Raw genomic sequence first — 18935 nt, forward strand, 5'->3', positions numbered from 1 at the left:
TTTTTCTCAACTCTCACCGAATCGATTTCTTTCAATAATACGTCAAATCGTAATATACTTTATTATGAAAAAAAAATTTGACCTCTGGACCTGTCTTCGTGGTGAAAATGGCTACCGAATGCTATTTTTGTATGATAATTCTCGATTTTATTTTTTACATTTTAGCTGAGAAGGTATTGGTTTTACTAAGATGTGTTTATTTATTTTTTTTGTCTGTTACCCTTTTTCTCAGTTCTAAAAGAATGGATTTCTTTGACGATACGTCAAAAGATCACAAATTGTATCTAGTCGAAGACATTACCCTCAAAAATTGAAAAAATTTCCCTCGTTCCCCGTAAATGGGGGAAACCTCCAAAAAACTTACAAATTTAAAAATCGCTAATTTTCGAAATTTTTTCAATTTTTTTTACTATAAACTGCCGGAAATTTTTCAAAAATGAACATATCAATATAATTTTTTTTTTTACGTCACCACTGTGCCGCGACCCCCCTGTGCTGGGTTTTTAACATTATAATGCTATAACTTTGTAAGAAAATGAAATATATGTTATCATTTAAAAAATTATAATGATAGATTTTCAGTATGTAAAAGTGGGATCAAAATAAATATTTTACCTTTGATAGAAAGCTGAGAAATTAAATATTAAGTTAATAGGGTACTTCAATTTCCAAAAGAAATATGTTTTTATTTCAAAATATTGTTTGAAACAGTAAAAAAATCATTTCACTTAAATTAATAATGAAAAAGTTATATATAATAATACACATATATTTTTTTAAACAAAATTACAGTTTTTTGAAAGTTAAAAATTGTATTAATTGGAATTTTAATGTACAGAATAATAAGTGTCATTATTTTCTTGCATTGAGTCATCATCACCTTCACCAGGAGGCCTAAGTTCATCTTCTCTAAGATTAGATATCACATCTGGTGATTTTAGTTGTGTATTCTGAAATAAATAATTATACATATAAATATACTGAAATCAGAAAAAGTTCAATAGTTCAATAATCAAAAATAAATGAGGGGTGTTAGCCAACGGGCTCTTACGATAACAGTTGACCCGTATGACTGGTAATAATCAACACAGAAGAAACAAATGAATTAAACAAATGTATACCCAAATATAAAATAAAAGAGATTGATATTCGTACAATTATTATTTGTATATATTATAGAAAAATATGGTATCTTGTTCTGTTTATAATATACTAAATAAATATAATGGGCTTCCCCAAGTACAAATNTACTAAATAAATATAATGGGCGTCCCCAAGTACAAATGTAGTTACAATTAATAAATTAAACTATAAATAAATTTACATACAGTAATATCATAGGGCTCAACTCGTTCAATCTACTGATTTGAATGTCTTCCCTGTGGTAGCTTCAACTTTGACAATAACAATCACGGAATAAACCGGTGTTCAAGCTTTCACTAATAACTCCAAATTTAATAAGACTACAACTTTAACTAAGTCTTNCCAAATTTAATAAGACTACAACTTTTAACTAAGTCTTTCACGGCTCTATTCAATAGGCCGGATAACAACAATATTGTAACAAAGGGGAAAAAAACACGCGTACGTCGATTACGTAAACGGTATTATAACACCATATAGCGCAGAGACACATTAACATATGTCAACCATAGCTAATCAGCCGACAGACTGCTTGACCGTGAAAAATGTTTGGCCCCGTGTTGTCAAAGGCCACAGTATATACTTTCACGGTCAAATATTACCACCACTACCTCCGTGATCAACCGGTACACATTATCAATACCAACTGATGAGGAGATAACATGTTCTGTTTTGAACAGGGGAATCAAAGTGACATTTTGACAAAAAAAAAATAATAATAATAATAATAATAATAAGATAAATGTAAAATTAATAATTTAAATAACCACTCTTTTGAGTAAATTAAAGGTTATAGTGGATTTTTAAAAATATAATACTATTAATTATTTTCTTAAAATAACTGATAAGAAAATAGAGCATTTTTTATGATTATCTCTGGATTTAATTTTTGTGACTTTGATCCTTTAACTAATTAATTAAATTATTATTAATTTTGTATTATTGATAAAAAATACATTAAGCTTAAAATTTATATATTATACACAAAGATAAGTTAGATGTAATTCGTAGTTGTGATATTGTTAGACAGTGGCTTCAATATTTAAAGTTTCTGTTTTACGTTAAGTAACAGAAACTGGATGAATAATTGAAGTATCATGAAGTATTTTTTTGTTGTTGCATAATATTTTTTATTATTTTAACAAAGTATAGCTAACTAAACATTGATAATAAAATGTTATTTTAAATAACATTTTATTTTAAATATAAGAATATTTGACCATAAATTAAAATAAATACGGATAAGTAAGATCATTTCAATAAATATCATTGTACTATTTTATATTACAAGGAGCTTAAGTAGTTTACCACTGTATCAATTATACTAGTAGCTTGAGTTGTGCTTATAATATTTTCAGTTGGTTCAGGTTTAACTTTTAATTCTCTATAAAGGGGTACTTCTAACTCTTTACCAAATATAACATCCATAATTGCTTGACGAATATGAGAACGCTGAAAAAGGTATATGCATATTTCAGAAATAATTATCTACCAATATATAAATATTTTAATTAATATGCATAATTATATTATGTCTAATATTCTTACTTGAACTTCAGTAAAACTAAGAACATGATCTAATAATGGTCTTCTCATTTCATGACACTGGTTTAAAACATCTTCTAGTTGTTCAGGTGGTAGTTGTAGTAAAACTTGGAAACTATTTGGTTTTGTTTTTTGACAACATTTAATAAATCCTTCCCATTGTGTTTTTTGTCGCCATACTTTTTTGATTATAAGTCTTTGTAGTATATTCATTATAAAACCAATTAAGCGTGGATATGTCGTAAGTGACTGTATAACTGTTCGCATTAATAATGTAGGTAATGGGTTTATATCCATAAGATTTTGCATGACAATTGCCAAAACCTCTTGAGTAAATACTGATTTTTCAGCAAAACACAGAGATGTTGCTGTAAATTAATTTAATTATTATAATAGTATAGAAGACAATTTGTGGGTGGGTTAATCAATTTTAGAAAAAACTATTAATTCTAATCACCTTTAATAATGAATTTAAGATCATTAGGATCTGTTTCCATAGTGTGTAAAGCAATTAATAATTCTGCAGGACTTAGTGAAGGATTAGCATTAGCTATTGTAGAGTTTATTCCTAATATTCTATTAAATACCTAAAGTATGAAAAATGGCATATTATTTATTTATAATATTTATAACAAACTGAGAGTTCAAGAGGGTTATATATTAAAATTAATGATGCTTGAGATATTGGTATAATTCATTAATTATATTATTCTCTATGTAAACATACAAGCTACTTATGTAAAATTCTATTTGAACTCAATAAAAATCATTTAAAAATATTAAGTTAAGAATTTAGTTCATATTAAATTTTACAACTTTAAAGTCGTTTATTTCAAATTGCTTTTTTATAAGACATTACCGTCTTGCACTGCCAGTATGAAATATTAATATTAATTATTCAACACATACCTCTTTTACTACATTAGGATTAAGCTTCACTAATTGTGGTAAAACATTTAAAATATATTTTTTATCCAAGCCAGACATAACAGGAACTAAAAATCTCACTTCCACTAACTGATTATCAAATAACTTTTTCACCATTGAAACTAATTCAATCGATGGAATTTCTAAAAATTAAATAAAATTGTAAATATACAATATATATCTATATATACTATATATTTAATTATACATTTAAATATATAGTATAATTAAAGTAATTAAGAAATATAAGTTACATAAAATTACAAAGAATTAAAAATTTGAAACATTGAAACAAATTTGAGAGAAACTTTAATAATAAACCTATAGGGAACAGATTGTGTATATATTAATAAAGAAAAAAAAACTTTAATAATTACATTGAGCTTTACGAATCATTATTATTCAATTATGAGATAAACATAAAAAAATTATCTGATCCCTAAAAAACTATTTTTTACTTTTTAAATAATTAATTATAAAATCACATAAAATGAAATATTACTAGTTTAATTAATTATAATCTTAAAATTATTTTAAAATTGAGATAAAAAAAGTTTTTGTGACAAAAGTATTTATACAAAAATTTAATTAAAATTATAATTGTACTAAATAAGACTGCATTAAATCTCAAATTTTGTGATTCATTTTCAAAATTTTTTTTTCTGATAATTTATATAATCGGTTGATGCTTTTATCATTCATTTGGTGTGGATCATAGTTTCTATCAAAAATGATTGAATTATAAAAAAAAAGTAAAATTTACTTATATTTAAAAATTCATTTTTTTTGAAATCAAGAAAGTCTACAGCTCGACTCAACTTGGCAAGCATTTTATAATGAGAAATAATTTTTAAGAACTCTCATTTTTACTACAAAAAGAAAAGAAAAAAAACACAGATTTATTTATTTTTGATTATTACTAGTTAAATTGTGGGGATCCGTCGAGGAAGCTTACTGTAATATTACATATAACATGATAATAAACTAGTATAAGCTTGATTCTATAACACTTATTTATTTTATTTAACAGCTAGTGATTTTATTAAAAATGGGGTAGGAAAAGGTTTTATTAAAAACTAAGTATGAAAATTATACCATAGATAGCAAGCAATATTAAACAAAGAATAATAAGTGATACAATTCTTCTAGAGATTCATAATTGTAACATTTCTTAGACAATTTGTAGGTTTAGTTTTTAAAAAACATTAAGAAGAGGGTTGGTTTTCCTTATTAAATAAAAAATGTTTTTTAATTTTTTTTTTTAATAATTTTTAGACAAAATAAATTTTTATCAACAAAATATATGTTGATTTTTTATACTTATTTAAAAAACACGTGTTTTACAACCTAACTTTGTATTGGAGGTTATTATAAATAAAGTTTTTAAAAAATTTTTACATATATTATATTATTATCTAATAATTTACTTCAATTTTACATAATTTTTATGTTTAAATGTTTTTAATACTAAAACATAATTTTTTATGTTTTACTTTATGAGAGGTTCAAAATATAATTCATTAATATACGTAATTTAAATAAAGAGATAGTGACAATTTTTTTAAATATAAAATGATTTAATAAGAATTGTTTTAAGTTTCAATTAAGTTAAAAATAGTATTATATTCAACAATATTTTATGTTTATTATTATCATATATTTTTGGTTTTTATTTTAAATATTTTAATTGTAACATTATTTATATTGCTTTCCTGCTTGATTTTATATATTCAGTAAACACATATAAATGTTTCAATAAAATTTTACCTTTTTCTGTAACAATATGTAATACTCGGGTTACCATAGTTTCAGCTCCTTTTGGAATATCTTCAAGCAATCTTAACATTTCCGGTGAATTCATTGGCATTTTTTGAATAGGTTGAGGTAACAGTTTGATAATAACACGTTTCACTTCACTTTTTGCGTGAACAAATACTGATGCTAACCTAATATTTAATACAATTTTTTTAAAAAAAGTCTGATTAACGAACATTATTAAAAAAAAAATGAATTACTCATGAATCAACTCATAATTATTAGCCATTAGCATGAAATATAAATATAAGCAAGCAGTTGTTGAATCATCATCCCAAACTTCTGATTTAATTAGCCGTCCACTTTCTTGGCCAAAGAGTACATCTGGTGGAAGTGGTAATCTCAAAAAACCCAAATAAAAGGTAGCATATTCTTCAATGATATTTTTTAATTCATTGTTCGTATACAGTTTACTTGTATAATTTAATGCCATCTCACGTAACTAAATATAAAATCAGATAAGATCATTGAAAAAGTTTTGCTAACTGCATATTAAGAACTAAATAAGCTTAAATAGTTCATAGTTTTTAAATTTATATGTAGAAAAATAAATATTCAAGAACCATTCATTAAATGGGATTAAAATAAAAATTTTATTTATTCCAGCATAAGACAATTTTTTACCAAAAATAATATTTTACTATCAAATTTAAATATTTTTTGTAGGATCAGGAATCAATTTATTTTATTTTATTTGTAAAANAGGATCAGGAATCAATTTATTTTATTTTATTTGTAAAAAGGAACCGCTCATCAATATTATTATAAGTGATTATTGTGTAATAATATAAAATTTTCTGTTATTGAATATAAAATATTAAAATTAAACAAAGTGTTCCATGACACAAATTTCACTAATAAAAAATAAGAAATAAATCAATACAAATATTAAACTTACTTCAGTTTCATTATGAGATGTGTAAAAGAGAAGAGCATTTAAGTAAACTAATTGTCTAGGTGGTCTTTTAGTAACAAGTTCATTAAGTATGTAAAGGCCAAAAGTATGTTTACAGCAAATATCCTTTAAAATATCAACAGCATCATCAGTTATAAATGGGCTTTCTAAGTAGAGAGCGGTCATGACACTAAAAAAATGTATTATATTCAATATTTGTAATAGTTCTTAAATGTAACCCAAGTTTAAAAACAACCAATTAAAAATAATTTTGTTTTCAAATAGAAAAAATATACAAGAAGGCAACATATTCTAAGCTTCCTTTAAAACAACATTCTTTCTACTCCTACTTTCAGCTTAAATCATGTGGCAAAATAGTTTCTCTATAGAATTTATTTAAAGTAAAATTAAAAAATTAGTTTTTGAGATTTGTTTTTAGAATTGAGCTAGACATTTATGTTTATATAATACTATAATACTTCTTCAATAAAAATATATATTTTTTGTATTACACCTAAAAATAATTTATTTCATAGATAAATCTTTAACCAAGTAGTTTTATTTACTTTTATAATTAAATATACTATGTCTTTTATATCAGTATTTCATAAATTAGTAATTTTTTGAATTTATTAATAAAAAAGAATAATATTTATTTCTTAACCAATCATAGAAACTTGACTATTTACAATTCTTTATCTTTGAGGTCATCAATATTCAAGGCTGCTCTTATTAATGAACATAAAATTGTATTATAGTTTTGTTCTGATGAGAGGGAATTTCTGAAAGCTGTCGGCAGCTTAGTAAATCCTTGATTCATACTATATTCCTCATATAACCAAGACAAACATAAATCTAAATTATATGTCATATTTAATTCTATGTAATCTAGTATAGCTGCAAAAAAGTTATAATAAAAAGTTAATTAAATTTTCAATTTTTAGGAAGAACTTGTATAACTTACTATTTAGAAATTTATCATTACACATGACAGCCATACGAGTAATAACTTTATTATGTATATCTTTAAATGGTTTTGACATAATAAGTTTGCCAGTATCCAATATTCTTAATAATGCGTCATGTGATAATTCTTCTGCTTCAGATGGGTCAATTCGACAACATTTTACATTTAATTCAGCAGGCATTGATAAAAACAAATTGTCTTCATCATCATTTTTCTTTAAAAGTTCCTCTTTAATCATTTCTATTGTTTCAATTTTTTCAGATTTGCATTCATTTAATTCGGGTAAAGAAATATTTGAAGTACAAATCTGATTAGATAAAAGATCTGCTAAATTCTTAATTTGACTATCTGTACCAGCAGCCGTTATTGGTGTATAATTTGATTGGAAATATAAAGGCATTTTTGATGGTAATTTTGGCTAAATATTAAAGAACAATGCTTTAATTAATAATACATCTTGACAAATTGATACAACACATTTTATTTCTTGAAATAATAAACAACACATTTAATTCTAACTAAGATTTTTAGAAAAGATAGTAAAGTTAATGTTAAAATAGTTACAACCAAAAGTAATTTTTAGTTATATTACATATAATATGTTTAGAATATTTAAAATTTTCTCTATAACATGAATATTGTTTTGAATACACACAGAATTTAACATTATTAGAGTATTGTATTAAAAAAAATGTAATCTGTTAATGATTTTAACATAAAATTTTTCTAATGTAATAACTTTTGGAATATATAAAATTACATGGAAAGTAATTACAATTTCAATACGTAAGTATAGAGATTAAAAACTAGAAAGATTTTAACTCTTTTTTAAAAATTTCTCAAAAATGTATATTTAATAAAAAATGTAAAATTTTTTTTCTATTTTATTAATGCCTATATTATATATTTGATTGTTTTTAAATATATTAATTAAGAAAAATTAATAAATAAGTAAATAAATAAAAAATAATTAAGAAATATTAATATCAATAATATACAACTTAGTATATGCCCACAATAAACAAAAACCTATGAAATGAGCTGAAGTAAATATTACATGTACCATAATATGAGTTCCAAAAAATGATTTATAAAAATATAAATCCGAAATGTCTGTAAAGTTAAAATATTAAATATTTTTAAATAAGATTTTTAATTGTGATAAAATTTTTAACTACTATTTATATTTTTGTGAATAGTATTAATTACAAAAACCAAAAAAAAAATTCAGATTATATTTTAACTTGCTTTTATATATATGATTAAATAACTGTCCATATTTTCCCAAGTCCAGACTTAAAAAATTAATAAAGTAATTTTTAAGTTCTATATATACTATATTCTTAATTAATAAATTTTTCTAACTTTGGATCATACCCACTGTTTACCAGTTAATAAAAACATATTTGAATAATTCTAGATACAATTTTACCATGGATAATTTTTCAAAATATTTTTAACTAACCATGAAATTCATTACTAGTTTTGAAACGGTGTCAACTGAAAACCTTTCAAGAAGCCACATTTTAACTAATTCTGGATCAAATGCTATACTCTCAATGCATCTTTTTTTTTCTGGAATATCATCCTTATCAAAATTATAGCTATCCTTTTCATCATTTTTTCTTTTTAGTGAACGAAGTAAACGTTTACTGTCATCATTCTTTGATACTACTTGAAAAGCCTTTAATATCTATAAAAAACAATATGTACTAATCAAATTATCGGTAATAAAGTAAATTTAGTGTCTTTTATACTAGTTGTATAAAAAAACAAATCAACCAACTTCATTTTATTGTACAATTAAATCTAGTATTAATATACAACTGACACTGCATTTAAATATTCAATATACTAATTAAATTAGTCATTGGAGAAACAACAAGAGTCACTATTTTTTTATAAAAAAAAATTGTTTGTAAATATATTACTTATAGTATAAAAAAATAAACATATATTTATATGTTAGTTTTTAATGTTAAATAAAGATATAAATACATTTGTTCAACTTTATGAAGACATAAATATAAAAAAAAACTTCGTCCAGGGAATCAGTATTTTAAAAGAATAAATATGATTTTAAAGCTAGTTCAAGAAATAGTTTAATAATAAATATTTTTATGTTTTAATTTTTTGAGAAACAATACAAATATATAAGAATTTAATAACACCCTGTAGGAGTGTACACTCATGTTTTTTCCCCAAAAAATGTTCCCCCTAAATTTGATTGAAGTATGTTGATAATAATAATTTTTTTAGTTAGTGACAAAAAGTAAAATTTTGATTAATAGTTATATAAATATTAAAATTATAATCTTACCCAGATTAAACTATTTGATAAAAATATTTTTTTTTAAAGAACATTTAAAAAACTTTTAAAGTTAATGGATAGGGAATCATAAAAAATTAATTATAACACCTGTTTAAGGAGATTGTCATAATGCCCTAATTTACAACTGACACTTAGTGAAATTTTCTTAAATTAGTTATTTTTTAGCGAATAATTATTGGTTAAATTATTGTAAATGAGACATATATTTTGAAACTGTGTATTAAGAAATAGTAAATTATTTATTTATTTTGCAAAAATTCAATAAATGTGACTTATTATGTTTCTCAAGTAACAAAGTTAACAAACTATAATAGTTTTTTTAATAATCTGAATAAAATACAAAATAACGATAAATAACTATTACTTCTTGATTAGTCGAGCCTATATCCAGTAAAATTTTTCCAATTGTTTGGTGATGATCAGTTGAAGCTGGCAGACGAAGAAAACTCAAAAGTTGGAGTTTAAGATTCTTATTCACACAATTTATTTGACTGGTTGTCAATGAGCTAGGCATGTTTTCTAAAATATAAAAATAATGTAGTGATAAAACAATTATGTATTATTAGCTAGTTTTGATTATCTTTTTCTATAATAAATGTTTATAAATATAAATCTTAGTATTTATATTTTTGAATATTGGTAGACTTATACAGTTTTGATAATTTACTGGTGTAGTACTATTAAAAATGAAACTATAAAACTGTAATTACTAAGTCAAGGTTGGTTATGGTTACTAAGTGAAAGATCAGCTTAGTAATAGAGGTACAATTTATCTTTTTATTGATAAACTAATTACCCATAATGAAATATATAAAGAAACCCAACCCAACCCAACCCTCCTCTTAATAATATGATAAAATGGCCCTTAATGAGTCACAAAAAAGGAAAAATGTATACAAAGAATGATTTAATACATCAATTTTATATTTTTGTATTAGATGAAACTAATTTTGCACAATTAAAAAGAGTTATTTCATTAAATAATTACTAAAAAATTAGATAGAAACTTATTAAAATAGATTTTATAGTAAAATATATCAAGGAAATTATGTTTATGATAAACTTTACAAACAAAATCTAATAATATAGTTGCAATGATACAAAATATGACTGATAATCTTATATATGTCGTCCATTTTTTATAACAATAATTTATGATTTAAAAGCTAAAATGATACAATATCTTAGGAGCACAACTATTGAACATTAACATTTAAGTTTATATAAGAAGTATAATATCATCTAATCAATTTATGGACAACAAAATTTTAATATTATAAAATTCAGTTAACAAATCTTTTGTTATAACGATTAAAATAAATAAATTATTATATTGCTTACTGGTTAAATTCTCTAGTGCAACTAAAACTTTTTCAATAAATGAAACACGGAATTTAGCTATCAGTATCAGTGATCTCATACAAGTAATTAAATTAGCGCAACCAACATTACCAGAATGGACAAATCGAGACAATAAATCAAATACTACCCTGAAAAATAAATTAATGAACTCCTTGATAAGAAAAATATATTATTTAAAAATATAAGTACTTTGCTTCATCTTCAAGTCTTCGTCGCCTTGTAATTTTTAAAGTTAAAGGTATGTCTTCTAACGACATGTCGTCTTCACAGTCAACACCACCTTCACCTTTATATGTTTGAACTAGTATTACTGTTTCCATAAATTTGATTACTTGAGTACGAATACTAAATAAAATATGCATAAAAATAAAGTTGAAGTTAATAAAAATCAAAGTACTCTCCATTATAAACAGACTACTTATTAATACTAATAACTTCAAAGATGCTAGTAAAAATCTATCTAAATCTGATAAAATAAGACTAATTTACATCCAGATCCAAGAAATTTTAAATTATCTAACATTGTAATCTTTTTTTGTAAGTTTAAAAAGTATATTAATAATAATACTTTGATACAACAGAATTATTTTACTCACAAAGTATGTGTATATAATTTATAATGAATGTATTTATCATTAATAATGTTATATTTATAATTTCACCATAGTTTACCCTTCATTATCATTATCGACCATATTAATAGAATGAGACTTTAAATTAGAGAGATCTTGCCAAACATTAGACAAATCAGAACTTGGTAAATCAGTTAGAGATATCCATTGTAAGCCAGCTCTATACACAACACTAGCTGCTTGAATTACTCTTTTTTGGACAATATGAGAGCGATCCTCCAGAAGTATAAGTAAGTTTGGTAATGTAACACATACATTAGATTTTTCTTTTTTACTAAACATAATATTATTTTAGTTAAAATTGTATAATACATGAAATAATAATACTATGTATGCCAAAATTAAAAAAATACCAGCACTCTTCAATGAATCCCACAACAAATTTTCGGACTAATGAACTATGATCATTTTGAAATGCAATGACATCATCAATAAATTGTGGTAATAATTTTGGTTCTTGGTAAACTATTATTTCTTTTGCTTTGTTTAAAAGTTCAAGTTTTTTATTTTCATCAATAACCACAACCGCTTCATTTAAAACACTAGTCACCTTATACAAAAAAAAAATGCTTAAAATTAATTTTTTTACTACAATAGTAGTTGCTTGCATTCACCTGCTCAGATGTATTTTGACTTTTATTTGGATGCATCATTTTAAAGATGTATAGCTGATGAAAAAGTTCAACGACTAGAAGACTCGACTGCTGATAGCAAGCTGAATTAGCCGACTCAGTGTTGCCAGATTCGACAAACCTCGTCTCAGTTTGGTATATCAACTTCATAATAAATCACAAATTACAACAATTTTCCACGATCTTGGAAAATTGTTAACGAACCAACATACATCTACTAAAAGTTTAAAGATTATTAATAGCAACTTGTTATTATTTAAAAAAATATTCCTTTTGTACACTAGTCTATAACTTAGTAAAATGAAANTTTGTACACTAGTCTATAACTTAGTAAAATGAAATAGTATTAAACATTTTGCTAATATTCCTTGAATTGGCGCTAACATAATCAGTTCTTCCGTTTAGTTTAGGAAGAATTTTAGTTATTATTAAATTTCTAAATAAATGTTAAATTAATTTTAATTCTTACTTATATATTATCAAAGGTTTTAGTAATGTACAACTACAGCTGTGAAGTATTTGATTATTTGGTTATTTAATTATTTTTTAAATATTTAATAATATTTGTTTTCAACAGTATTTTAAATATTTTTTATTAGTATTTAATACTATTTTTGTATCAAATACTATTGAAATTTTTAGGTAAATTATAAATTTATTAGAAAATGTTTTATTTATTCTAACAAAAATGTACGAGTGTAAGAAATGTTTTAGCTTCGATGGGAAGCTAAGAAGGTATTAATTTTATTATGAAGTGTTTTTAATTTTTTAATTTTTCTTTTGTGTCTGTTACCACTTTTTCTCAGCTCTTACTGAACCAATTTTTTTCAACGATACGTCAAAAGATCATAAATCGTAGTTAGTTGAAGGCATTACCTATAAAATTGAAAATTTTTCCCTCGCTCCCCATAAATAGGAGAAATCTCCGAAAAAATTACAAGTTTAAAAATTGCTAATTTTTTCAATTTTTTTACTTAAAACTTCCATAAATTATTGAAAAATTAATGAAAAGAAAAAATTTTTTTTTTTAATAGATTTATTAAGTCTTTACCTATCATTTGATATATATATTTTTTATCTGACCCTTCATCTAGCTACAGGGTGGAATTCAAAATGACAATTTTTTCACAATAAATTAACTTTTGAAAGTGTTTCGGAAATATTGACATTCTATATATCTTAAATTAAAGCTTATATAATATACTTTANCACAAGTATTCTGGGATAAACAATGCTCTCCGTAAACTCCTTGAAGTATACGGTAACTTTCAGCAGCACTTTTTTTTAAGAGAAAGTAATGTAACAAAACCTCCCGCAAATGCTCTTTTTTTGGAACAAATTCCGACATTTTAACACGTAAAAAAAAATGATATAAGCGCTTTCAAAAAGTACGACTTTCACTACTTTAAAGGGTTATGTCGATAAAAAAAATTGCTCACATATCAAGCCACGTGCTCTATTATATGAGTGTAACGCCATCTGTTGAAAAATATCCCCATTATTAAGTTATACACCTGGTAGTTAGTTGAAGGCATTACCTTTAAAATTGAAAATTTATCCCTCGCTCCCCATAAATAGGGGAAATCTCCAAAAAAATTACAAGTTTAAAAATCGCTATTTTTTCAATTTTTTTACTTAAAACTTCCATAAATTATTGAAAAATTAACGAAAAGAAACATTTTTTTTTAAAATAGATTTATTAAGTCTTTACCTATCATTTGATATATATATTTTTTATCTGACCCTTCATCTAGCCACAGGGTGGAATTCAAAATGACAATTTTTTCATAATAAATTAACTTTTGAAAGTGTTTCGGAAATACTGGACATTCTATATATCTTAAATTAAAGCTTATATAATATACTTTACTATGTAAAAAAAAATCGAAGTATAGATTTTCTTCTTTGTAGAAATGTTTACCGTATTCAAAAATATGCTATTTTGGTGTTAAAAATCTTGATTTTGTTTTTTATTTTATTTTAAAATACCTTATACAAGTTTTTGAGTTAGATAAAAATGTTTAACTCATTTGATTTTTATCTTATTTAAATTCAACTTTTTATCATAATAAATCATTTCAAATATATTTATCATTCTATGTAACTCTTGATGTTTAAATAGATGATACAATTGAAATATACAGAACTATTTTCTTTATTGTTATATCCTATATTTTTTAACTAATTAGTAATAATATCAAAAATGATTGGTGATAGATAAAATATAATTGCTGATTTGAAAATGGCACGTAAAATTGAATAATAAAAGTATATTTTTGACTCCGATAAAAATTTTTTGGAGACCATTTATTCATAATTAACAACAAATTCTTATCAAAAAAGTTTTGTGTCAAGCCCTTCAATTTTTACACACGATTGCCATAAATATTATAAATACTTTATAATTTTTTATACATTTTCCGAAAAACTTAAAATACTAAATTAAATATCATTCTCATACTAATTTAATTGCTATATAAATTTTTTTTTTGTAAGTATTATACTTCAGATAGCCTTCAGCTGCCATTGAGTTCTCATGTCTCGTGTCACGCTCCCGCTATTAATATATATTTTTATACGTCACAATTTGTGTTCTTTTTCCAAACTTACACCGTTCGATAGCCCGAATTACAGAGATCGCGTTACTGCATCAAACTCACAACATCGTGTGATCCTACGGGATCAAGGTAAGAAATTATCATAAACTTAATTGCTGAAAAATGTCTAACCGCAGTAAGACACCACCGTCATCTCAAACCAATACTCCGATAACGCCTATTACTATTATCAACCGTAGCCAAGTAGTTAACAAAAACGAAACACATAAATCAGATAACGTTGACGATTCTGACGACGTGTGGATTACAGTTCTATCGTCGAACAAAAGACCTCACACACAATCACCTGGTTCCTCTCCGATATCTAAACATGGCCCATGTAATAACAACAATAGGAGACTATCAAATCGATATAGTCCACTACAAATCAATAACGATGAAATCGAAACGGAACGCGCAACTGAACCAATTATTCATAAACCACCTCCCATATTCATTAAATCAGAGTTAAATTACTTAAAATTTTGTGAACTCATTAAAAATAATATCGGTTCGGACGAATTTTCATGTAAGAGTAGTATCTCTGGTCTTCGTCTTCATCTTAATACTCCTGAATCTTATAGGAAAATTGTTCAATTACTTGTGCAAAAAAACGTCGATTTCCACACGTTTCAAACCAAACAAGAAAAACCATTTCGCGTTGTGCTCAAAAACTTACATCATTCCACAGATCCAAAATTTATCGAAGATGAATTAAAACAACTTGGATTCAATGTCAAACAAGTGGTAAACGTCCTCAAAAATCAATCAAAAACCCCCCTTCCTATGTTTTTTATAGATCTCGTACCACAACCTAACAACAACGACATTTTTAAAGTCAACTCTATATGCTATTCCAAAGTCAAATTTGAAGTTCCCAAACCAAATAATAACCCGATTCAGTGCCTTCGGTGTCAAAATTTTGGTCATTCAAAAAGGTACTGTAACCACGAGCCCCGTTGCGTCAAATGCGACGGCTCACACTTGACCGAAGCGTGTCTAAAACCTGTAGATCAGCCACCCAAATGCACCTTGTGTGGAGGAGCCCACCCAGCGAATTATCGCGGTTGTCCTGCTTATAAAAATGAACAGCAGCGAAGAATCGTTAATTTAAAACAAAGAAAGGATATCCATTTAAATCATAATTTTATTAAGCTTAATGAAAATAATTTAAATAATGTCAATACTGTAAATAATGTAAATAATGTAAATAATAATGTACAAGTCCCCATTGGTAACACCCAGTCACCAAACACTAAAAAACATAGTTCCTACGCATACGTAACTCAACACCACAACTCGGAAAATAATACCCAAAATCACATGACGACCAATACAGACTCTAATGACCTTACTAAACAGTTTTCTTTATTCCTAACAGACCTTAAATCTGTAATTAATCCTCTAATAACACTACTAACAACTGTTATTAATAAAATTCTACTAAAAAATGACTAACAATAACATTACTCAAAAACATGATCTCAAAGTACTCTTATGGAATGCTAACGGCTTACTTCAACACAAAGACGAACTTCAAACTGTACTTAATGAAAAACAAATTGACATAGCACTTATAAGCGAAACGCACTTTACTGAAAAATCTAACTTTAACATTTTTAACTATACTTTATACAAAACCAATCATCCGGACGGGACCGCTCGCGGCGGCTCTGCGATATTAATATCAAATGACATACATCATAGTGAAAAAATTGCATATCAAAAGCACTGTATCCAAGCGACTTGTGTGTTAATACATATAAATAGTATTCCGACTACTATCTCCGCTGTCTACTGTCCCCCTTGTTATAATATTCGTCAGGATGACTTTCTACAATTTTTTGATACCCAAGGTCACTCATTCATTGCTGGTGGTGATTACAACTCAAAACATTCTTTGTGGGGTAGTGTCTCAAACAACCAAAGAGGCAAATCTCTTCACTCAGTTTTAACTAATCAACACTACTCATATATCTCCCCTCCTGGACCAACGTATTGGCCAACCCATGCCAATAGACATCCTGACATATTGGACTTTTTTGTATCAAAATTGTCTAATCAGATAAACATAAAAGTAGAAAATAGTACTGACCTTTCCGGTGATCATTCGCCTGTCATACTCACCATTGGTGGTGAAGTATCAGTCACTTCCAGGCCATCCCTTACAAATGGACCCATTAACTGGGAAAAATTTAAAATTTGTATGGATAATAATATCAATCTTACTATTTCACTGAAAACGTTAGCAGACATTGACCAAGCTGCCCATAATTTCATCCAATTGATAAAAGACTCTGCCAATGCCGCATCATCTAATACAAAGTCACCAAAAAGCACTTCAAACAAAGAACTCCCTCTTCATATAAAATTATTAATTAATGAAAAGAGACGCGCTAGAGCAAAATGGCAAAATACACATTATGACTGCGATAAGCACATTTATAACAACTTAACTAATAATTTAAAAAAACAACTGAAAAATTTCAAGGCTGAGCAATATGAAAGTTACCTAACCTCGCTTAATCCTATGGATAACTCTTTATGGAAAGCCACAAAACGACTTACCAAGATCAAAGAGCGAATTCCTCCTCTCCGTAAAGAAGATGGTTCATTGGCTGTATCAGAAAAAGAAAAAGCAGTGCTATTCGCTGAACATCTAGCTAAAACATTCAAACCTCACCATGATATTATACCTGATTCAAGTCACATACATATAGTTAATAAATTTCTTGTATCACCCCTACCAATGGCGCTCCCTATTAAGCCTATAAGCCCCGGTGAAACTGAAGCAATAATAAAAATATTACCAAAAGGCAAAGCTCCTGGAAACGACCTTATAACCAACAAGGTATTATCAAATCTATCAAAAAAAAGCATACTGCTACTTACATACATTTATAACGCTATGCTTCGACTGTCTTATTTCCCTTCTATTTGGAAAGTAGCAGTGGTTATTCTTGTACCCAAGCCAGGTAAACCAAAAAACATGGTAACGTCATACAGACCCATCAGCTTGTTGCCTACTTTAGGAAAACTATTCGAAAAATTACTTCTTAAAAGAATTCGGCCTATATTAAAAGAAAATAACATTATACCTAACACTCAATTTGGATTTAGAGCGAAGCACTCAACAATTCATCAAGTGCACAGGTTGACCGACACGATTGCCTCAGCATTAGAAAATAAACAATACTGCACCGGTCTATTTTTAGATGTCGGCCAGGCATTTGATCGTGTCTGGCATAATGGTTTGCTCTATAAATTAAAAAAAATGCTTCCAGCGCCATTATACTTAATTATTAATTCTTATTTACAAGAAAGAAAATTTACCGTCAGGCAGGGTAGTGTTAATTCACCATATTACACAATTGAAGCTGGTGTTCCCCAAGGCAGTGATCTAGCCCCCGATTTGTATAACATATTCACAGCGGATATACCTCATAACGTAAATACTCTTATAGCAACATTTGCTGACGACACAGCCATATTGTCAACCCATAAAAATTTAAACGATGCAGCTCAAAACCTTCAAGAGCATGTGAATAGTATAGAGTCATGGTTCAGAAATTGGAAAATAAAAATTAACGAAAACAAGTCTAGTCACGTCACTTTTGCTCTTCGACCTGGAATATGTCCAGCTATAAAAATTAATAACACTACGATCTCCCCTCAAGACGAAACAAAATACCTAGGAATCATTTTAGATAAGCGCTTAACTTGGGGTCCTCACCTCAAGGAAAAACGGAAAAAAGCAAATGCTAGACTACATATCTTCCGGCCCTTACTCAAATCCAAACTGCAACTAAACATAAAAATGTTGATTTATAAAACTATCATAAGACCAGTTTGGTCTTATGGTATACAAATCTGGGGTCCTGCAAAGCCGTCAAATATACGTCCAATCCAAGCGTTCCAGAACATCTCGCTCCGGATGATAACTAATGCTCCTTGGTACGTTACTAACAATAACCTACATAAAGACTTACAAATTAAAACAGTTAACGAACTAGCCAAACTGCACTACACTAGATTTTACTCTAAACTGAACCTCAATACAAACCCCCTTATCAAACGTATGTACACTA

The 18935-nt window shown here is 26.3% G+C and overlaps 1 protein-coding gene across 1 annotated transcript; it reads right to left on the reverse strand.

Annotated features, from left to right (window-relative positions):
• Window positions 1–748: 748 nt before the first annotated feature.
• On the reverse strand, window positions 749–12358 carry LOC126898674 (symplekin-like). Its single transcript, XM_050672953.1, has 17 exons — window positions 12233–12358; window positions 11972–12168; window positions 11659–11892; window positions 11176–11331; window positions 10966–11114; window positions 9989–10143; window positions 8758–8985; window positions 7290–7710; window positions 7015–7222; window positions 6329–6515; window positions 5631–5872; window positions 5383–5561; window positions 3598–3758; window positions 3146–3275; window positions 2692–3056; window positions 2452–2595; window positions 749–950 (listed from the first exon to the last, which is right to left on the reverse strand). Exons 1-17 carry the CDS (start codon window positions 12269–12271, stop codon window positions 828–830), a joined length of 3318 nt encoding a protein of 1105 aa, XP_050528910.1. The 5' UTR covers window positions 12272–12358; the 3' UTR covers window positions 749–827.
• Window positions 12359–18935: the final 6577 nt, after the last annotated feature.

Source organism: Daktulosphaira vitifoliae, unplaced genomic scaffold (assembly GCF_025091365.1).
Source record: "Daktulosphaira vitifoliae isolate Bord-2020 unplaced genomic scaffold, ASM2509136v1 Scaffold_2, whole genome shotgun sequence".
Classification (NCBI taxonomy): domain Eukaryota; kingdom Metazoa; phylum Arthropoda; class Insecta; order Hemiptera; family Phylloxeridae; genus Daktulosphaira; species Daktulosphaira vitifoliae.

Bases quoted from the DNA above. Each gene is read 5' to 3' on its own strand.
- LOC126898674 (XM_050672953.1), bottom strand. From the start codon at position 12,271: ATGATGCATCCAAATAAAAGTCAAAATACATCTGAGCAG. The intron at 3,276-3,597 runs GTATGTGTTGAA...TTCATACTTTAG, and splicing joins ATCCTAATGTAGTAAAAGAG to GTATTTAATAGAATATTAGG. The intron at 3,057-3,145 runs GTGATTAGAATT...ATTAATTTACAG, and splicing joins TCTTAAATTCATTATTAAAG to CAACATCTCTGTGTTTTGCT.